Source organism: Triticum dicoccoides, chromosome 4A (genome assembly GCF_002162155.2).
Source record: "Triticum dicoccoides isolate Atlit2015 ecotype Zavitan chromosome 4A, WEW_v2.0, whole genome shotgun sequence".
Classification (NCBI taxonomy): Eukaryota; Viridiplantae; Streptophyta; class Magnoliopsida; order Poales; family Poaceae; genus Triticum; species Triticum dicoccoides.
The window spans coordinates 448,630,479-448,653,482 of NC_041386.1; the positions used below are offsets into that span (position 1 = coordinate 448,630,479).

Consider the following 23,004-nt stretch of genomic DNA (forward strand, 5'->3'; position numbering starts at 1 on the left):
ATGATGCTTACAAAACATGGATAGCTGAAACATCAAATTGAGAATAATCAGTGCAATACCTTTGATTCGGACCAGCTGGCGATTCATGCAATGCAATACCTTCTCATTCGGAGGCGTGACTTCAAAGAGTGAAAAACAAAAGAAGCATGTTTGTATATTGCCAGAAACTATCTAGACTGAAGAAACTCATACAGTATGTCAGGAAGCAAGGATAAATCGAAGCATGTGTTAGTGTTATCTCAATATAACTCACGTGTTGGAAGCGTAGAAATTTAGAATTGGAAATCAGGGATTTTTGCCACCAACATGTGGGTGCATATTCCTGTGATCTACTCCCTCTGTTCCGAATTACTTATCGCAAGTTTGGATGTATCTAGATATATTTTAGTTCTAGATACATTCATTTCTACGACGAGTAATTTGGAACGGAGCGAGTACCAAACAATTTCACCGGAACCGATTGGTGGTTTTATGAGCTTATACACATTAACTCTGCAAGAATACCGGGATCGATTTGGGAGGAAACAAAACCGAGCAAACTAGACTAGGTAGGTGCGGGATTAAGGGGGATTTGGGCGTGCGCTTTTTTTTTCGGAGATAGAGGGCGGTTGGAATAGGATGTTTTTGGAGGAGGGTTCAAGTCCTGGTGCTTGCATTATTTCTTGATTTATTTCCGGATTTCCGGCGATGCGCTTTCAGTGACAGGAGACGTTCTCGTCGACGACGAGGCGCCTACGGCGACTTTGCAAATCTCAAAATGATATGCCGGCTCAGTCTCTCAAAGATGCTCATAGGGGTAGGGTATGTGTGTCTGCATTCATAGGGATGAGTGTATGCGCGTATGTATGAGCGCTTGCGTCTATACTGTGTTCTAAAAAAATTCTACAAGAATACCGGGAGCGATTTGGGAGGAACAAAACCGAGCAAACTAGACTAGGCAGGTGCGGGATTAAGAGGGATTTGGGCGTGCTTTTTTTTGGAGATAGAAGGCGGTCGGAACAGGATGTTTTTGGAGGCTCCCAAACCTTGCGATGGAAAGGAATTTGACAGGAGATAATTGATCTGAAGATTGGACTTGATCAGACGTCTCATACCTCCAAAACTATTACATTATTTTTGTTGATTCTCGTCCACCTGGGCTGTCCACGTGGGCTACGGAGCAAACTCTGCACAACATGTCCTCTGGTTTTTTTTCATATGTGCACAACCTGTTCAAAGAGAAGGATTGGAGAAGAGTGAACACAAAGCATGCTACCATTGTCTATTTTTTTTCTCGAGAGTATGCAAATTGCGTACCATAGTTTGTAGTAGACGATGGAAAGATAATGTACAGAGTGAAATGCCAGAAATGCCTCACAGCCACGTTGTCTGTGTGAATACATTAGTTTGAGCAACAATTAATTCCGAGCAGAGGTAGTACAATCTTTTTAGGGAATATAATGTTAGTTCTTCGTACTGTTATGAGACTTGGCTAATGATGATTACATTACGCAAACAAAAAAATATTAAGAAAACCATAGAGGCCGCAGGCATAAGATAAACTGCCAAAAGGATGCATTCTATCCAAGACAGTAACAAGATTATTCATCGACTAGATTTGTACAGATGTCAGTTCATTGCTAGATTGGTGCCAGAATGTAATTTTTGTGCATTCTGCAAGAAAAAAGGATATGTACAGAAGAACATGGGAAGGAACTCATAGCAGCATTCAGAGAAGAAAGGCATGACAACCAATATTCTCCCAGACCAGACCAGACCAGCTACATCGACCAAAGCTACATGGAATCGAGTGTCCACCGTTCATCCAAAAGAAAACAAGCACCTATCGACAAAGCTACAAGGAATCGGCCAGGTCGTCGGCTTCGGCTTCACTAAACCCGTAGGAGCTGAAGTGCTTCACCCTGAACTTCCACTCGCCCTTGGCACCGTCAAACGAGATAAACTCCACCCCCTGCTCATCAGCCTTCTTCACCAACATCTCCTTGAACTTGTCCAACCTCGGCCCTTGCGTGTACTGCTCACCCGTCTTCTTATTCATGCACTTGATGTTCAGGAGGGTCACCAAAGCAGCTTTGTTCAGGCCCTCGCCAACTGGGGGCTTCTTGCTATCCTCCTTGTACACAATCACTTCACGGTTACTGAATTCCACAATCGACTCCAGATCAAGGCCCCTTACATCAGTTTCTCCCAAGAATTTGATGCTGCCATAACCTTCACGCCCAACAATGAAGTCTACAACCTGACTACAGTAGCCTGGCTCAGCACGTTCTTTGGCAGCAAGCTCCTCTAGACTGGGCTCCGTGAAGTAATCTGCCTGGGAGAGCCTAGGCATCATCTTCTCAACGGTAGCACCATTCATATGCCGAGCCACATCCCCAGGCTCGCTTGATGCAATGTGGATGCCATTCTCCACTGTACCAGACCGAGTTGGTGTCATGGCAGCCTTATTGTGCTCCCTCCCAACAAAAGCATCTGTACAGTACCTCAAATCAGAAACAAGCGACAAACAATTTTGCAAGTCTAGGGGAGAAAGAATACAGACAGTTCTAAATAAATACCTTTATGTTTGTCATTATCAGTTGAATCCCTTGGAATTGATTGTTGGCCAACCACACTACGTGAAGGCCACTGGTCTGTTGGACGGATTATCAAACTTCTTGGGTTCTCTCTAGGGATGAAAAAGGCATCCGCTTTTGGTGTTACAGGGGATTCTTCATCATCAGCAAAGAATGGAACCTGAAGGAACAAAAAACAGAACCACACAATTATTTCTCAAACGGCTTTCATAAAACTCCAATAATAAAGAAATATAAACTAAATAACAGTCCTAACCTTGCCATTGGATGTTGCATTATATTTTCGTGGCAGCAGCTTTATCCTCCTCTGTGACAAATGCCTAGGAACCACCATTGATAATGTTCTGCTCGGAAGGGGCTTCTCAGCAACCTGCAGGGCAGAGTAAATGTTTTTGTCAAGCAAATGTCCTTCCTCGTGGCTCTAGATACCTCAGTAGCACGAACTGCTATAAATAATACCCTCCTTGCTCATCTCTACTATCCTTCCACGCTGCAGAAACTACTGCAAATACTTAAAGATGGTAAAGAAAATACTAACCGGCAAACTTGATATCCCATATTCGATAGAAGGTGAGGATCCACCATTCCCAATGGACATCTGAGGCATTGCTGGAAGGGTCCCAAAGGGATTTGAAACAAGAGTCGGCTGCATTACCATATTGGACTGGCTAGTAGTTCTGCATCAAGAATGCAACAGGCTGTTTTACGAACTTACAATTTGAAAAAATAATGCACTGACTACTAAATTCGAAGAAAATAGATGCCAAATCATAATAATTAAGTGATAATAAGTGTTTCTTAGTATTTATTATCCGTGAATACAATTAAATTATGAACCAAGTAAAAACTCTGTGTTCCACTATAGAGATAAACAAGAACACAGCAGCGCAAAGCTAGCATATACAATTGACTCACAGGACCATTAAGTAGTTTCTTTCTCTACAAGCCTACACTATCCATCTCCACATTATATATCACTTTTGTTTGTTGCACCATATTTACGTTCACCTCATCTGTACTTCCACCCATAAAAAGGAAAGAATAAATGTACATGCGATAAGTAAATGGAATAGTCATACTGCTGTCCGAATGGAGCCATATTCATCGGGTTGGAAACACCAGAGAATCCACCTGTCAAAGCTTCAAGTGGCATACACACAAAAGCTCAAAAAAATTGTTAATGAGAAGGAAACATTAAGTATTAGGGGTCTGAATACTAACCTGGTTGAGTCTGAGGTTGGAATGAGAACGAGTTTGTAGGTTGAACAGGGGCAGATTGTTGAAATGATGACTTAAAAATGAGCAAAGAGCAACTCGTTATTTGCAAAGCAAAAGATATAGAAAACAAATATCAAGGATCAATGATTTATGAAGAATAATTATCTAAACAAAATATGGTAATTGCAAGGGAATAGGATGCTTACTGTTTGAAAAGGTGAAGATGTGTTGCCAAACATCCCTCCACCTCCAGTGATTCCGATGTTAGATGTATTGAACATACTGGTGGAGAAAGCTGGAGTGCTTGATTGCTGGTTAAATGAGTGGCCAAATGGCTGCTGCCCCATTGTAGGGGAAGACGTAAACAGCCCAGATGATTGAGTGCTATTACTAGTGGATGACCCAACATTGAAAGGATTTGGGTTGTTGAATAGTGAAGTGGTGGTATTATTTCCAAATAGAGAAGATGAAGTGTTTGCTGGGAATGTAGAACCACTTGTTTGTCCAAACGAGGAGGTAGTAGTTGCGGGCGATGAAAACGGGTTCGGAGTAGTAGCAAAAGCACTCAAAAAAGGTGAGGGTGAGGGGTTAGTAAATGGATTCACTGGTGCTGGTTGATTTGGTTGGAAACTTGGCTGTGGAGATAAGAAGTTGTTCACTGCTGGAGTTGCAGAAGAGTTTGGTCCACCTGAGGGTTCAAAGTTCAAACATTAAAAATTTCACAACTTAAAATCTAATGATACAAGCAGCAAAATAATGGGACATTTGAAATAGAAGTAATATGAGTTCAGTTTAATTGCAATTAAGGGGGAAAAGGACTACAGCTAAGCTATACCAGAAGCCAGAACATAATATCTATCCCAGTTCATAGAAAATAAGAACCATTAGCCGCAAATGTCTAGAAATGAGGTCACATATAAAGCAATAGCATACTACTCGATTCCAGAAATTTCCTTTACCTTTGTCCCCACGCTGATAATCTTCCCACCTCAATTCTTCATGACTCTTCTCTTTGTATGCAGGCATGGCTGATATGGAATCAAGTTTTGCAGCAGGCTGAGAACCACTTGCAGCAGTGTCAGTATCAGGTGTTTGTACATAAGGCTGTATTCTGGTTCCTCCAGATTGACTTCCAAACGTAGTTTGCCCGAATGCTGGTGCAGCTGTTTGAGAGCCTGAAACTCAAAAAAGAAACTGATAAGATAATCCGCAATTACACAACTGCTAGAGCACATGGAATGTAACACAGGGTGATGCACTCAACACCAAGCCAAAATTATACAAACATAACCAAGTAAGTTGAATATCCAGTGGGGGAACCTACCGAATGGAGAAGTTTGTGCTCCAAAGGGTGAAGTTGTTCCGAAGAGGCTGGTACCAGTTGCAGCTGCTGATTGTCCAAAAGACGGTGAAGAACCAAAACCAAAAGCACTTGCTGGTGTGGTTGAAGTTCCAAAAGCTGGAGCACTACTCACACCAAATGCTCCGGTACCTGAAGATCCAAAACCAGGAGTTGTGGTTGAACCAAATTGCGTCGAACCAAATGCTGGGGTGCTGGAAGCACCACCAAATAAGGATGCTGATGTTGAGCCAAATGCTGGAGTCGTTGTGGAGCCAAATGCTGCCGTTGTTGTGGAACCAAAGGCCGGCGTAGTTGTGGTGCCAAAAGTGCTATTGCCAAATGTTGGCTGTGTTTGCTGAAATGTGCTACCAAATGGACTAGACTGGCTAGGAGTTGATCCAAACCCACCAAAGCTTGGCTTTTGTCCAAATAAAGATCCTGAAAATTTTGCAGAGTAGAGAGCGTTAAATCGCAAGCCATAAAACTATCGGTCTAAAAAGGAAACGAGAACAAAACAAAAATAGTGCTCCCTCCGTCCCATAATATAGGATGTTATTACAACCGAGATAATCATATCTCGGTTGTAATGACATCTTATATTATGGGACGGAGGTAGTAGCATCTATTACCTTCAGAAACCTACCCTTTATTTCTATGCAGTAGCAAAGGGACAGCATGGACTAACGAGTTTATAGGGTGACAGTATTTCAAGTGTTAGTCCTACACTCCTACTGATGAAGTGATGAAGGAAATAGTCCTACCGATCATAAACTTCAACTAGTAGCAGCAGTTACTATTTTTAATACGTACTTGACAGAGATATTTCAAAGTAAAGTTTTAAACTGTAGTGCTAGATAACACAACCTAAAAGGTTGCTGTAGCATAGCTTTGTTCTGTCTATAATAGTGAGTTGCAAGATTCATTGCCAGATTCTTCTTTGATATATCAAGGTTGGCAATTAAACACATAGCAGGTGCTAGACAGGTAAAGATTCAGTAAATGCAGCATAACAAATGTGTTCCAAGTTGCAGAAGAACAGAAATTAAATGCTGAGGTTGCGAGAATGGTACAAACCACCGCCAAAGTTGTTAGAGGATGTGGCGCCAAACGCGGGGGCTGGCGATGTACCAAAAGCTGGCGTGGAGCTCCCAAACGGAGAGGAGGACGGGGTGCCAAATGCAGGTGTGGATGGCTGGCCAAAGGCACCGGTTGATGTAGCACCAAACGCGGGTTGCTGGCCGAAGGCGCCAGTGGATGTAGAGCCAAACGCAGGGGTGGATTGCTGGCCGAAGGCACCAGTGGACGTAGCGCCAAAGGCCGGGGCGGACTGCTGGCCAAAGGCGCCAGTGGAAGTGGCGCCAAAGGCCGGAGCGGATGGCTGGCCAAAGGTGGAGGTAGCGCCGAAGGGCGAGGTGGTCCCTGTTGGCGCCCCGAATGCGGGGGTCGGGCTGCCGAAGGGTTTGGGCGCGAAGGGATTGTTGGTGGTGGTGCTGGGCTGGCCAAAGCCCTGTTGGGTCCCGAAGGGGTTGGTTGAGGTCTGCCCGAAAGGGCTGGCGGATGACTGCCCGAATGCTGCAAAAAAAAGGATGATCAAACAGCAGGTTAGCAACCATGGCGTCAATAATTAACTTTCATAGGTAAAACTGGACTGAAATCCGCAACCAACGGCAAAACAATAGAAGAATCATATACCCAGGCAGAAAAACTTGATGGACAGTTTATCAACACTGTAGCGTGAAAGCATTATTATTAGTAACGTATCATCAAATGGGGGATCTCGACTGCGAAACCTAGCCGCCGATCACAGCGGACGATGAGATAATGGCTACTACTTACTAGCAATACCGACAGCAATCGAGGGAAAGCTACTACTAGGTAGGGCGCACGGGGAAACCCTACCTAGGTCAGGGGATGGCGTGCGGGGGTGAGGGAAAGGAGAGGAGGGTGCTTACGATTGCTAGCGCCGAACATGGCTGGTTGATGGTGGTGGTGGCCGCGGAGGAGACGGTGGATCACCGGGCCGTCGGCGGCTGCGGCTGCGGCGGCGGCGGCGGCAGCCGGGTGGAGGTGGGGGTCGCTGTCGATCGATGTGGTGTTGGTGTTGGTTTAGGAGGAGACGAAAAGATAATCGAAAAGTGGAGGAGGGGGATCTGGATCTGAGGCTGGAGGGTGGGGCCCCGGCGTCTGTCTCTTTGGCCTCTTGGGACCGTGCCGCGGCTCTATATAGCGGGGCAGGATAGCTTAGGAACAACGCCACAGCCCACAGAGGGCTGGGCGTTCGGTTCCCCCGAACCATTCGAGTCGGTTCTTCGGTATATTTAAAATTTTGTTTTGTCAAAATACTGACCGATCGGTCAAGAAAAGATTAGCTAACCGAAGTTTATGTGTACCGAAATTTCAGTTTGGTCGTCGGTTCCACCGAACAGCACCGAAATGTACTGGAATCGCTACATTTTACCTGTATTAGCAGCAGTCGCTACTTTATTTTGAATGTACAGTGCATGTAGCTCATGCCTACTAGCTAGAGGCTAGTCTCCTTGGCTACTCCGTCTTATTATTCCGAGTGAAACTTTATTACTCTGTACAATTAGCGCTAGCAGCTAACTACTCCATGCACAAAAAATTAAGCAGAGGTAGTACCGGTACTTCTCTTTTTTACACAAAATTAAGCGGCAGCAGCGGTTCACCGTGTTATGTCCGTGCCTTCTCCATGCGGCTGTGGGTCTCACGCACTTGTCAGATAGGGGATAGAAAATAGAGTCCATGTTCACATGAGAGTAGTATAACAGGCGCACAGGTCGCACCTCTATTTAGTTGGTTTTCGGTCCGCTCAGGTACCCGAGGGATAAACCCGAATTCACCGAACTTAGTTCGGTTTTCAGCGTATGCAAACCGAACTTATCACCAAAGTACTCAGTTTCGGTGTATCCGGCTTCGGTGCTAGCTAATTCGGTTCGAGACATCGGTTTTCGGGTTATATGCCCAGCCCTACCCACAGGACAGACACCAGCGGCCAACTGACGCTATTCTCTACCGCGCCGCGTAGCTTACTTTCAACGCCAACAAAGACCACGAAAGGGTTTGCTGGGCCCTCAGGGCTTCAGGCCCATGTACACGTGAAGTTCCTCAAATGCATGCCATGGATGGAGCTTGGCTCGTGAAAGCATGGGTTTGTCTAAAAAAATGAAAGCACGGGTGGACACCGTTATAAACATGGTTCAGTCATTTGCCGTCAAAGAAAAAAACATGGTTCAGTCATTTTTAGTTTCCAGTTTTTCTTAATGGTGAAAAACTTGAAGAATTTAAACTCACTCGTGGTATTCGGCCCTGATCTCTCCTTACTTTTTCTTGATTACAGTGGAGGGGCTTTCGTGTCTTTTAAAATTCAGTTCTTAGTCATCAGTGCTCGAAGGAATTAAGGTGGCACCCACGGCTCCGGCCGTCAACCACCTTTTGCTCGCAAATGATATGATGCTGCTTTAAAAGTCAAGTGTGGAGCAGGCGAATGCAGCGTCAAACCTACTGGATACATACTCCAAGGCTTATGGCCAGAGGATCAATAAGGAAAATACCTTGATTCTTTTCAGTAAGGGATGCCCGCACTCAATGTGAGAAGTGGCCAAAAACTCCCTAAACATTTAGAACGAATCATTGAGTAGCATGTACTTCGGTATGCCTGCTGATGTGGGCCAGTCAAGAATGGGCACATTTAAATACTTGAGGGACCGTGCCTGGGAGAAGGTTCGAGGATGGATGGAGAAACTTCAATCTGCAGCAAGGAAGGAGGTCTTAATTAAAGCTGTGGCGCGAGCTATACCGGTTTATTCTATGGCATGTTTCAAATTGCCAAGGGTTTTATGTTAAAACATTACCACCATTTACTTGCCGGCTCTGGTGGGGTAGCAAACAGGGGAAGCGGAAAACCTTGTTGGGTATCATGGGACATCTTGACACAACCAAAGCATCCAGGTGGATTGGGCTTCCTTGATCTTGAGATATTTAGATGGGCACTCTTAGCCAAACAGGCACAGAGGGTTATACATGATCCCACTTCTCTCAGTGGTAGGATACTCAAAGCAGTGCACTTCCCTAACCGTTTACTTTTGGAGGCTGAGTTGGGAGGGCATCCATCACAGTTTTGGTGAGTAAGCCTAGATGGGAGAGATATATTAAAGCAGAAATTAATTCGCATGATTGGTAATGGAAACACAATGGAAGTTTGGACCCAAAACTGAATTGAAAGAGAATACATGAAGAGGCCAGTGCATCATTGGTTCCCTAGCCACCACGCCTAGTTTCTGAACAAATTGATCCAACGCTCACTAGCTAGGTGAGAAGCTTGTCCGCGAGACATTCTCGCTGATGGATGTTGAAACTATCCTTGCCATTTCATTATGCACCATAAATATTGATTTTTGGGCCTGGATCAGGGTAAGTTCATGGTCAAGTCAGACTATCGGATGATCATAAACACGAAATTACAGAGGGAGAATTGGATTGATGGCAGTGCATGCAACTTAGATGTCAAGACAACGAGTAATGCATGGATGGAGATGTGGAAGGTTCAGGTTCCTTCTAAGTTGAAGGTCTTCTAGTGGCAGTTTGCCCAACTTTCAGTTCCAACAGCGGACGTTCTTCGCCATAGGAACATGTCCACGACTTCTACTTGTGTCCTGTATGGGACAGAGGACTTATGGAGACATGATTTGATCAATTGTTCTATGGCTTGGAGCGTTTGGGTCTTTGGAGCGTTTGGGTCTTTCAGATGAGGTGTTGGTGGAACAGATGTGTGAGAACCATCATGGCAATGCAAGAAACTTCTTGTTCGCTATGTAAGAAACTATTTCTCAAGAAGAATTTATCTGTTTGGTGGTGACTCTCTGGACAATGTGGGGAACAAGGAGAAAAGCTATCTACGAGGATATTTTTCAAAGTGCAATGTCAACTCACCTTTTTATCACGTCTTTATTGTCAGAGCTACAACAACTAAAGGAGCCAAGTGTAGTAAACACTACTTTCACAACAACCAGACCAGTAAAGTGGATCGCTCTGCCATGGGACTAGCCAAACTTAATGTTGATGTTGTGGTCTCAAAGAACTTGGGTGTTGGAACAGTGACATCAGTAAGTCCATATCATAATGGTGCTTACTTGGGAGCTTTAGCGATTATCTTCAGGGGGAATACAGGCCCTACAACCCTCCAAGTGCTTGGAGTCAGGGAAGCTCTTGCACTTGCTGAGGATCTAAACTCTAGCGGGATACATGTCACTTCAGACTACAAAGCGGTGGTGGAAGACATCAAGAAATGCAGTTCGTCGAGCTATGGCGCGATCATACATGAATCATAGAACACTCTGTACTTTTGTGTAATTTATCTCGTATTTCGAGGATCACAATCTGGCGATATTTAGGCGTTGGTCGCCATGTCTGGTTAGGTTGACCTACGACAGCTTGGTAAGCCACCAACAAAAAATTACAATCATGATAAAAACATTGTGACAACATAATAAATCGCTTGATTGTCATAGAAAAACACCAACAATGGTTGTGTTTAAAAAAAAACAGCAATGGTGGTCTTCAGTTAGAGCATCTTCAATAGAAGATGCAAATTTGGAGATGTAAAATAGATGTAAAAATTTACATCTCTAAAAGGTGTTTTTTATCTCCAAAAAAGAGCCAACTCCAACAATAGATGATGCAAAACGGAGATGTAAAAGTGCAACCCCAATAGGTGATGTAAACCGGAGATGTAAAAAATTAGAAACTTCAAATACTACTTCATTTCAAACATAAGTCAAACATAGTTTGTTCAACTACTACTTTATTTCAAACATAATAAACATAGTTCTAATTTAAACATAATTAAACATAATTCTAATTTGAAGGACTACTACTAGTTCAAACTACTACATCCATCACACTACTACTCCAACGACTACTACTAGTTCACACTACTACAACTCGAAGATGAACCTACAATCCTCGTCGGAGCTCCTGAACTGCTCCCAGAACTCGTCCTTGTCCAGGTCGTCCTACCCTCATCCTCCTCCTCCGTGTCACCCCAGTCCGACGAGTCATACTCGTCGGGGATAACTGTCGAGGGGTCGGCCTCGCCCTCCTCATTCTTCCTCTTCTGCTCCACATCGTGCTTCGACCAGAACTCCTGCTCGGCCTGCACACACTCCAGATGCTCATGTCGGAACCTCGCCATCGCCGCCTCGTCACTGTCGTCGGGACTAACGATAATGGCAGGCCTCTTCTTCGCCTTCTTCGTCGTGATCTCCTCCATGTGAATGCCCCTCGACATGAGCAACTCCGCATTCGCCTGGGTCTCGATCTCCGGTAAGTTGAGGTCCTTCCTCGACCTCTCGGCAAGCCACATCGCCATGTCGTAGGCACGCGCGGCCTCATGGACGATGGGGTAGGTGCTGAGCCAAAAGCGGCAGCCGGCGTTGCTGAACTCCACCTCGAAGTTGCCGGAGGGCTTCGCCCTCACACCAAAGAACCCCTTCTTGCTCTTCGGGATCTTCTTCGGCGGCATGGCGACGACGGGATGGGGCGGCCAAAATGCGGTGGTCGAATTGGGCCGATGACAACGGCGACTGGAGGGATGGTGGCTGAAGGCAGTGGCGGTGTTCGTGGGGCTGGGCGGTGCTGTCTAGTGGCCAAATCGGGCGGCGGTGGCGGTGTGGTGGGTAGGCGGACGGCCAAATCGGGCGGCGGTGTGGCGGGGAGAGGGGGAGAATGTAGCCGATTCACGATGTGTGGGGCGGAGCGGCGGTGTGTTGATGGCTGGGCGGAGGCTTGGTGGCCGGGTGGTGGCTGCGGCAACGGCGGACACGGCGGCAGAGACGAATCGGGAGGCGGCGGCGGTGGCGGCCGAAACGCGCCGGTACCAGCGGCGGGGGTGGTGGAGAGGCCGGATCTGGCATGGGGCGAGAGTGGCGCAGTCCGGCGAGCGGGTGGGTGGGCAGTGGCGGCAATGCGGCTGAGCGACAGCAAGAAGGCGAGGTGGGTGGGGAAAGGAAGTGAAACAACGGTTGGCGGCTGGCACGCGACCAACCGTTTTACATCTCTTGCAGATGGAGATGTAAATTTGTACCGCAAGGTGTTGTAGTTTACATCACATCTACATTATCTGTTGAAGAGGTGTTTTTGGTCCTCGAAGATGCAAAAGTTACGTATTTTTTGCATCTACATCTTCTTCTATGGAGATGTTCTTACCTACATGAGTAATTTGATGAAATGCCACACCTTTTCTGAGACTTTGCTCCTATAGCACATCTTTCTATTTATTGGACTAAATAGCACATTTTTCATTGGTAACTGGATAAAACACCACAAGTTGAGTTTTTCCTTACTTTTCCATGCCTAAGCCGAGACGTCATACTTTTAGGACGGATTTGCCCTCGGTTCGTTTCACCTCGTTTTTGTTCGATCAAATAACGTGCTCTTATGAACGTACAGCAGACAGAGAAACAAAGCAGTGCGCCGTCGACTCGCCGTGCCTTCTCCCTGACGCCGCTGCCTCACCTTGCCTTCTCCCAGACGTTGCCGCCTCGCCGCACCTCCTCTCCGGCAAGCCGCCGCATCCCCATGCCTAGCCTCCCGTTCCTATGCAGGAAACCGCGCCATTGGCCGCGCTCCAGCCCCTCCCTTGTCTTTGGCAGAGAAGAGACTGCGCCAGCCCTTTAAGTGCCCCTGCAGCGTGTCCCCCGTCCATGTGTACCTCCTCGTTGTTCTGCTGGCTGACTAGCTGAAGTGGTCGATGTACATGTTGGTGGACTTTTGAAGTGGTCACTGTACATTCTGGCTGGAGCTTGCTATAGCTGCTCGTTGCTCATGATGTTAGCATACGGCTCAAATACTAGTGGCACACACTAACAGCTTTGTTACGTGTTGATGGATTATCTGCAGGCACTAGGAAAGCTTCTTCATATGGATGTAATCAAACTTCAAACCCGATATAACATGTTTTGAAGTATAACTTAGTTGATATGGATATAATCAAAAATTTGACAACATTTTCACCTAAAATTAGACGCAGGACGAGGCAGCGGCGGGAGAACTGGTGGACGCGAGAGTCATACCGAGGCAGTTGCGCACAGGGGCCGCGAGGTGGCGGCGCGCCAGGGAGGATGCACAGGGAGGCGGCGCCGTAGGGCATGGTGTGACGCCTCGAGTCCGTTGCGTCAGGTGTCTTCCTATTTTTCGCTGTCTTTGCCATGTCATTTGCTTGCGTGTTGCATCTTGCTATGTTATCATGTGCATTGCATCATCATGTTTTCAAAACTTGCATCCGTCCGGGTTCTCCCAATTCTTTCCGTTGTCCGTTCTGAGCCCGTCCACTCTCGCACGCGCCTGTGGCACGTCCGAAATATTATTTTATAAGTGGCCGGAAAATGTTCTCGGAATGTGATGAAAGTTGGCGTGAGGTGTTGTTATGTTGTTAGTAGGTCGTCTGCCAAGTTTCATCGTATTCGGGATCCGTTTGACGCCCCAACGGTTAACTATAGCGGCATTATAGTCGGTCTAACGTCGGACGTTTTTGGTTTCCGGAAACGGTTGCCGGGTTGCATTCCTCCTCTCTCTTCTCAGTCCAACCACACAATTGACCTCATTCGCCTAACCCCTCTTTGCATAGCGCATCGACCCCTCACGCGTGTCCGAAACTTCACCGAACCCGACCACTTAGTTGTCACCGTTGGGTCCGATCATCCCCAAACATCTATAAAACATCACCGTTTTCTTATTTGGACTTCCCAACCTAGTTATCTTGGACCACCCGATTTCGATCGGAGGGTACGAATCTACCCTAAACTCCCCCCTCTTTCCTTATATAAAAAACTCCTAGTCTAAATCTGGACAACAGCCTAAAACCTAGGGACTTGTCCCTGCCGCCGCCGCCACACTCATCTCCCACATCCCCTTTGTCAAACCAAATCCCCCTAGGGATCCATCCCTCCCCAACCATCGCTCGCCACATACAGCCTCCAGATCCACCTCCCTCCTCGTTTTCCTCTTGCCGCCGGTGCTGCTCCATCCGCGGCCCAAACCTGCCCAACCACCAGGGCGGATTCCCCGATGCTCTCTCTCCCTCTCTCTGTACTATCCCTCCTGCCTCAATTCTCTCTCACAGGACCACGCCGGCGACCAGGCTAGCCGCTCTCGTCTCTGGACCCACGCCCGAGTTGTGCCTCGTTCCCCAGCCGTCGCCTGCTTCGTCGATGCTCCTAACCCGTTGCCGCCCCGTCCTTCTGCAAGCCGTGCACGTGCTGTCGCAGCAGTGCTGCCATGGACGCCACAAGCAGAGGCTCGCCTTGCCGCGCTAGCAACCATGGCCTCGCCTTTGCTCCTCCAATGATCGTCCTCGTCGTCGCCAGCAACCCCAGGTAGCAACCCTACGGCCCCCTCTGCCGCGCCTCTCCTTCCTCCTTCCCTTCCTTCTCCTCCGCGATGCCTTCCCCTTCCTTGACCTCTATATTTCTCTCTTTCACAGGAGGTTGCACACGCAATGGCACTGCCCCTGTGCTCCCGTCGAACCCCGACGCCACCTCATCCTGCTGCCGCCGGCGACCAGCAGGAGCACCAGCCGGTGCCACCATCATCGGAGATGGGGTCCCGCAGCTCAGATTCGCGCCTTGATCCGCTTGTTCCCGCCGATTCCCACCGACCCCGTCGCATGGACCCCATGTCATCATCTCCTGCATCGCGCTGGGCGTGCTGGTGTTTTTTGTTCTTCAGAAATGAGCAGCAGCTCGCCCGCTCATCCCCGTTGACCGTGCACGTCGCCCGCTTGGGCCAGATCCGCGTCAAGGCCCAGCCAGCATCGCCTGCTGGCACGGGGTGAGCAGTGTTGGAAATATGCCCTAGAGGCAATAATAAAATGGTTATTATTGTATTTCCTTGTTCATGATAATTGTCTATTGTTCATGCTATAATTGTATTAACTGGAAACCGTAATACATGTGTGAATATATAGACCACAACATGTCCCTAGTAAGCCTCTAGTTGACTAGCTCGTTGATCAATAGATGGTTATGGTTTCCTGACCATGGACATTGGATGTCGTTGATAACGGGATCAAATCATTAGGAGAATGATGTGATGGACAAGACCCAATCCTAAGCATAGCACAAGATCGTATAGTTCATCTGCTAAAGCTTTTCTAATGTCAAGTATCATTTCCTTAGACCATGAGATTGTGGAACTCCCGGATACCGTAGGAATGCTTTGGGTGTGCCAAACATCGCAACGTAACTGGGTGGCTATAAAGGCACACTATGGGTATCTCCGAAAGTGTCTGTTGAGTTGGCACGAATCAAGGCTGGGATTTGTCACTCCGTGTGACAGAGAGATATCTCTGGGCCCACTTGGTAATGCATCATCATAATGAGCTCAATGTGACTAATGAGTTAGCCACAGGATCATGTGTTACGGAACGAGTAAAGAGACTTGCCGGTAACGAGATTGAATGAGGTATGGGGATACCGACGATCAAATCTCGGGCAAGTAACATACCGATACACAAAGGGAATTGTATACGGGATTGATTGAATCTCCGACATCGTGGTTCATCCGATGAGATCATCGTGGAACATGTGGGAGCCAATATGGGTATCCAGATCCCGCTATTGGTTATTGGCCGGAAAGATGTCTCGGTCATGTCTGCATGGTTCCCTAACCCGTAGGGTCTACACACTTAAGGTTCAGTGACGCTAGAGTTGTTATGGGAAATAGTATGTGGTTACCGAAGGTTGTTCGGAGTCCCGGATGAGATCCCGGACGTGACAAGGAGTTCCGGAATGGTCCGGAGGTGAAGATCGATATATTGGATGAAGGGTGTTGGAGTCCGGAATTGTTCCGGGGGTACCGGGTGACGACCAGCGTGTCCGAAAGGGGTTTCGGAGGCCCCGGCAAGCGTTGGGGGGCCTTATGGGCCAAGGGGAGGGGGCACATCAGCCCACTAAGGGGCTGAGCGCCCCTCCCACCCCATCTCACGTAACTTGGAGAGGTGGGGGTGCCTTCCCTAGGGCAGCCACCCCTCCCGGCTTGGGGGGCAAGTTTCCTAGGGGTGGGGGCGCCCAAACCCATCTAGGGTTTTCCCTGTGGCCGCCGCCCCTCCCCTAGGGAACCCTAGGGCGCCTCCTCCACCCCCTTCCCCCTATATATAGTGAGGGAGAGAGAGGGCAGCCGCACCCCTTCCCTGGCGCAGCCCCTCCCTCCTCCAACTCTTCCTTCTCCTTCGTAGAGCTTGGCGAAGCCCTGCAGGAATACCACAAACTCCACCAACCGCGTTCTTGTAACGCTTCCTCTTAGCAATCTTCAAGGGTATGGCGATGCACTCCCTCTCTCTCGTTGATAGCATCTCCTAGATTGATCTTGGTGACACGTAGGAAAATTTTGAATTATTGCTACGTTCTCCAACAGTGGTATCAGAGCTAGGTCTATGCATAGATTCTATGTACGAGTAGAACACAAAGCAGTTGTGGGCGATGATTTGTTCAATTTGCTTACCGTTACTAGTCTTATCTTGATCCTACGGCATTATGGGATGAAGCGGCCCGGACCGACTTTACACGCACGCTTACGTGAGACTGGTTTCACCGATTGACATGCACTTGATGCATAAGGTGTCTGGCAGGTGTCTGTCTCTCCCACTTTAGTCGGATCGGATTCAATGAAAAGGGTCCTTATGAAGGGTAAATAGCAATTGGCATATCACCGTTGTGGTTTTGCATAGGTAAGAAACGTTCTTGCTAGAAACCCATAGCAGCCATGTAAAACATGCAACAACAATTAGAGGACGTCTAACTTGTTTTCGCAGGGTATGCTATGTGATGTGATATGGCCAAAAGGATGTGATGAATGAGACTGATCATGTTCTTGTAATAGGAATCACGACTTGCATGTCGATGAGTATGACAGCCGGCAGGAGCCATAGGAGTTGTCTTAATTTATTTAAGACCTGCGTGTCAATGAAAATGCCATGTAATTATTTTACTTTATTGCTAACCGTTAGCCATAGTAGTAGAAGTAATAGTTGGCGAGGCAACTTCATGAAGACACGATTATGGAGATCATGATGATGGAGATCATGGTGTCATGCCCGTGACGATGGTGTTCATGCCGCGCCTCGAAGATGGAGATCAAAGGCGCAAGATGATATTGGCCATATCATGTCACTTTATGATTTGCATGTGATGTTTGTCATGTTTACATCTTATTTGCTTAAAATGACGGTAGCATAAATAAGATGATCCCTCACTAAAATTTCAAGAAAGTGTTCCCCCTAATTATGCACCATCGCGAAGGTTCGTTGTTTCGAAGCACCACGTGATGATCGGGTGTGATAGGTTCTAACATTCGCATACAACGGTGTAAGCCAGATTTACACATGCGAAACACTTAGGTTGACTTGACGAGCCTAGCATGTACAGACATGGCCTCGGAACACAAGAGACCGAAAGGTACATGAGTCGTATAGTAGATATGATCAACATGAAGATGTTCACCGATGATTACTAGTCCGTCTCACGTGATGATCGGACACGGCCTAGTTGACTCGGATCATGTATCACTTAGATGACTAGAGGGATGTCTATCTAAGTGGGAGTTTATTAAATAATCAGATGAACTTAATTATCATGAACATAGTCAAAAGGTCTTTGCAAATTATGTTGTAGCTTACACTTTAGTTCTACTGTTTAAGATATGTTCGTAGAGAAAATTTAGTTGAAAGTTGATAGTAGAAATTTGAAGGAAATACGCCCTAGAGGCAATAATAAAGTTATTATTTATTTCCTTATATCATGATAAATGTTTATTATTCATGCTAGAATTGTATTAACCGGAAACATAATACATGTGTGAATACATAGACAAACAGAGTGTCACTAGTATGCCTCTACTTGACGAGCTCATTGATCAAAGATGGTTATGTTTCCTAACCATAGACATGAGTTGTCATTTGATTAACGGGATCACATCATTAGGAGAATGATGTGATTTACTTGACCCATTCCGTTAGATTAGCACTTGATCGTTTAGTTTGTTGCTATTGCTTTCTTCATGACTTATACATGTTCCTATGACTATGAGATTATGCAACTCCCGTTTACCGGAGGAACACTTTGTGTGCCACCAAATGTCACAGCGTAACTCGGTGATTATAAAGGTGCTCTATAGGTGTCTCCGAAGGTACTTGTTGGGTTGGCGTATTTCAAGATTAGGATTTGTCACTCCGATTGTCGGAGAGGTATTTCTGGGCCCACTCGGTAATGCACATCACTATAAGCCTTGCAAGCATTACAACTAATGAGTTAGTTGCAGGATGATGTATCACGGAACGAGTAAAGAGACTTGCCGGTAACGAGATTGAACTAGGTATTGAGATACCGACGATCGAATCTCGGACAAGTAACATACGATGACAAAGGGAACAACGTATGTTGTTATGCGGTCTGACCGATAATGATCTTCGTAGAATATGTAGGAGCCAATATGGGCATCCAGGTCCCGCTATTGGTTATTGACCAAAGAGGTGTCTCGGTCATGTCTACATAGTTCTCGAACCCGTAGGGTCCGCACGCTTAACATTCGTTGACGATATAGTACTATATGAGTTATGTATGTTGGTGACCGAATGTTGTTCGGAGTCCGGGATGAGATCATGGACACGACGAGGAACTCCGGAATGGTCCGAAGATATAGTTTGATATATGGGATAATAGTGTTTGGTCACTGGAAGGGTTCCGGAATTCACCGGAAGGGGTTCTGGATGTTTCCCGAAATGTTTGGGTACGAGAACACTTTATTTGGGCCAAAGGGGAAAGCCCACAAGGTTTTTGGAAAGCACAAAAGGAAGTTTTGCGGAGTCCAGGGGCTAGACGCCGGTGTCCCTGGCGTCTGGACCCTGGCATCTGGGTCCAGATGGCGGGAACCCTGGTGTCTGGCCCTAGAGTCCGAGAAGGACTCTTGCCTTTCTGGTGAAACCGACTTTGTGGAGGCTTTTACTCCAAGTTTCGACCCTAAGGCTCAACATATAAATAGAGGGGTAGGGCTAGCACCCAAGACACATCAAGAAACACCAAGCCGTGTGCCGGCAACCCCGTCCCCTCTAGTTTATCCTCCGTCCTAGTTTTCGTAGTGCTTAGGCGAAGCCCTGCGGAGATTGTTCTTCACCAACACCGTCACCACGCCGTCGTGCTGCCGGAAGTCATCTACTACTTCGCCCCTCTTGCTGGATCGAGAAGGCGAGGACGTCACCGAGCCGAACGTGTGCAGAACTCGGAGGTGCCGTGCTTTCGGTACTTGGATCGGTCGGATCATGAAGACGTACGACTACATCAACCGCGTCGCTTCCGCTTTCGGTCTACGAGGGTACGTGGACAACACTCTCCCCTCTCATTGCTATGCATCACCATGATCTTGCGTGTGCGTAGGAAAATTTTGAAATTACTACGTTCCCAACAGTGGTATCAGAGCCTGGTTTTATGCGTAGATGTCATATGCACGAGTAGAACACAAGTGAGTTGTGGGCGATATAAGTCATACTTCTTACCAGCATGTCATACTTTGGTTCAGCGGTATTGTTGGATGAAGCGGCCCGGACCGACATTACGCGTACGCTTACGCGAGACTGGTTCTACCGACGTGCTTTGCACACAGGTGGCTGGCGAGTGTCAGTTTCTCCAACTTTAGTTGAACCAAGTGTGGCTACGCCCGGTCCTTGCGAAGGTTAAAACATCACCAACTTGACAAACTATCATTGTGGTTTTGATGCACAGGTAAGAACGGTTCTTGCTCAGCCCGTAGCAGCCACGTAAAACTTGCAACAACAAAGTAGAGAACGTCTAACTTGTTTTTGCAGGGCATGTTGTGATGTGATATGGTCAAGACGTGATGAGATATAAGTTGTTGTATGAGATGATCATGTTTTGTTGAAGTTATCGGCAAATGGCAAAAGCCTTATGGTTGTCTCTCTATTGCATAAGATGCAAGCGCTAAATAATTGCTTTACTTTATCGCTATGCGATAGCAATAGTTGCAAGAGCAATAGTTGGCGAGATGACCATGTGACGACACATTGATATATATCAAGATGATGGAGATCATGGTGTCATGCCGGTGACGATGGAGATCACGACGATGCTTTGGAGATGGAGATCAAAGGCACAAGATGATGATGGCCATATCATGTCACATATTATGATTGCATATGATGTTTATCTTTTATACATCTTATTTTGCTTAGTTCGGCGGTAGCTTTATAAGATGATCTCTCACTAAATTATCAAGGTATAAGTGTTCTCCCTGAGTATGCACCGTTGCGAAAGTTCTTCCTGCTGAGACACCATGTGATGATCGGGTGTGATAGGCTCTACGTTCAAATACAATGGGTGCAAAACAGTTGCACACGCGGAATACTCAGGTTAAACTTGACGAGCCTAGCATATAACAGATATGGCCTCGGAACACGGAGACCGAAAGGTCGAGCGTGAATCATATAGTAGATATGATCAACATAGTGATGTTCACCATTGAAACTACTCCATCTCACATGATGATCGGACATGGTTTAGTTGATATGGATCACGTGATCACTTAGATGATTAGAGGGATGTCTATCTAAGTGGGAGTTCTTAAGTAATATGATTAACTGAACTTTAATTTATCATGAACTTAGTCCTGATAGTACTTGCATATCTATGTTGTAGATCAATAGCTCGCGTTATTGCTTCCCTGTGTTTTATATGTGTTCCTAGAGAAAACTAAGTTGAAAGATGATAGTAGCAATGCGGACTGGGTCCGTGATCTGAGGTTTATCCTCATTGCTGCACAGAAGAATTATGTCCTTGATGCACCGCTAGGTGACTGACCTATTGCAGGAGCAGATGCAGATGTTATGAACGTTTGGCTAGCTCAATATGATGACTACTTGATAGTTTAGTGCACCATGCTTAACAATTTAGAATTGGGACTTCAAAGACGTTTTGAACGTCATGGACCATATGAGATGTTCCAGGAGTTGAAGTTAATATTTCAAGCAAATACCCGAGTTGAGAGATATGAAGTCTCCAACAAGTTCTATAGCTAAAAGATGGAGGAGAATAGCTCAAGCAGTGAGCATGTGCTCAGATTGTCTGGGGTACTACAATCGCTTGAATCAAGTGGGAGTTAATCTTCCAGATAAAATGGTGATTGACAGAATTCTCTAGTCACCATCACCAAGTTAGTAGAACTTTGTGATGAACTATAATATGCAAGGGATGATGAAAGTAACTCCCAAGCTCTTCGTGATGCTGAAATTGACGAAGGTAGAAATCAAGAAAAACATCAAGTGTTGATGGTTAACAAGACCACTAGTTTCAAGAAAAGGGCAAAGGGAATAAGGGGAACTTCAAGAAGAACGACAAGCAAGTTGCTGCTCAAGTGAAAAAACCCAAGTCTGGACCTAAGCCTAAGACTAAGTGCTTCTACTGCAAAGGGACTGGTCACTGGAAGCGGGACTACCCCAAGTAATTGGCGGATAAGAAAGATGGCAGAGTGAACATAGGTATATTTGATATACATGTAATTGATGTGTACTTTACTAGTGTTTATAGCAACCCCTTAGTATTTGATACTAGTTCAGTTGCTAAGAATAGTAACTCGAAACAGGAGTTGCAGAATGAACAGAGACTAGTTAAGGGTGAAGTGACAATGTGTATTGGAAATGGTTCCAAGATTGATATTATCATCATCGCACACTCCCTATACTTTCAGGATTAGTGTTAAACCTAAAATAAATGTTATTTAGTGTTTGCATTGAGCATGAATATGATTGGATCATGTTTATTGCAATACAATTATTCATGTAAGTTAGAGAATAATTGTTGTTTTGTTTACATGAATAAAACCTTCTAGGGTCATACACCCAATGAAAATGGTTTGTTGGATCTCGGTCGTGGTGATACACATTTTCATAATATTGAAGCCAAAAGATGCAAAGTTAATAATGATAGTGCAACTTATTTGTGGCACTGCCGTTTAGGTTATATTGGTGTAAAGCGCATGAAGAAAATCCATGCTGATGGGCTTTTGGAATCACTTGATTATGAATCAGTTGATGCTTGCGAACCATGCCTCATGGGCAAGATGACTAAGACTCTGTTCTCCGGAACAATGGAGCAAGCAAGAGATTTGTGGTAAATCATACATACTAATGTATGTGGTCCGATGAATATTGAGGCTCGCGACATGTATCATTATTTTCTGATCTGCACAGATGATTTGAGCAGATATGAGTATATCTACTTGATGAAACACAAGTCTAAAACATTTGAAAAGTTCAAAGAAATTCAGAGTGAAGTGGAGAATCATCATAACAAAAATAAAAGTTTCTAAGATATGATCGCAGAAGTAAAATATTTGAGTTACGAGTTTGGCCTTCAGTTAAAACAATGTGAAATAGTTTCACTACTCACGCCACCTGGAACACCACAGTGTAATGGTGTGTCCGAATGTCGTAATCGTACTTTATTAGATATGGTGCGATCTATGATGTTTCTTACCAATTTACCACTATCGTTTTGGGGTTATGCATTAGAGACAGCTACATTCACGTTAAATAGGGCACCATCTAAATCCGTTGAGATGACACCGTATGAACTATGGTTTGGCAAGAAACCTAAGCTGTCGTTTCTTAAAGTTTGAGGTTGCAATGCTTATGTGAAAAAGTTTCAACCTGATAAGCTCAAACCCAAATCGGAGAAGTGCGTCTTCATAGGATACCCAAAAGAAAATGTTGGGTACACCTTCTATCACAGATCCGAAGGCAAGATATTCATTGTTGAGAATGGATCCTTTCTAGAGAAGGAATTTCTC

General features: G+C 45.9%; 1 protein-coding gene across 2 annotated transcripts; it reads right to left on the minus strand.

The window, feature by feature from the left end:
- Positions 1-1,562: 1,562 nt before the first annotated feature.
- On the minus strand, positions 1,563-7,293 carry LOC119286104 (nuclear pore complex protein NUP98A-like). Of its 2 annotated transcripts, none has more exons than XM_037565446.1 (11): positions 7,089-7,293; positions 6,211-6,708; positions 5,119-5,574; positions 4,754-4,969; positions 4,001-4,482; positions 3,798-3,867; positions 3,656-3,707; positions 3,115-3,253; positions 2,833-2,946; positions 2,559-2,736; positions 1,563-2,472 (listed from the first exon to the last, which is right to left on the minus strand). In XM_037565446.1, the coding sequence occupies exons 1-11, from the start codon at positions 7,105-7,107 to the stop codon at positions 1,835-1,837; spliced, it is 2,862 nt and encodes a 953-aa protein (XP_037421343.1). In that variant the 5' UTR covers positions 7,108-7,293; the 3' UTR covers positions 1,563-1,834. The 2 variants fall into 2 exon arrangements, with proteins under 2 accessions (XP_037421343.1, XP_037421342.1); XM_037565445.1 differs by having other exon boundaries at positions 3,656-3,716; positions 7,089-7,290.
- Positions 7,294-23,004: the final 15,711 nt, after the last annotated feature.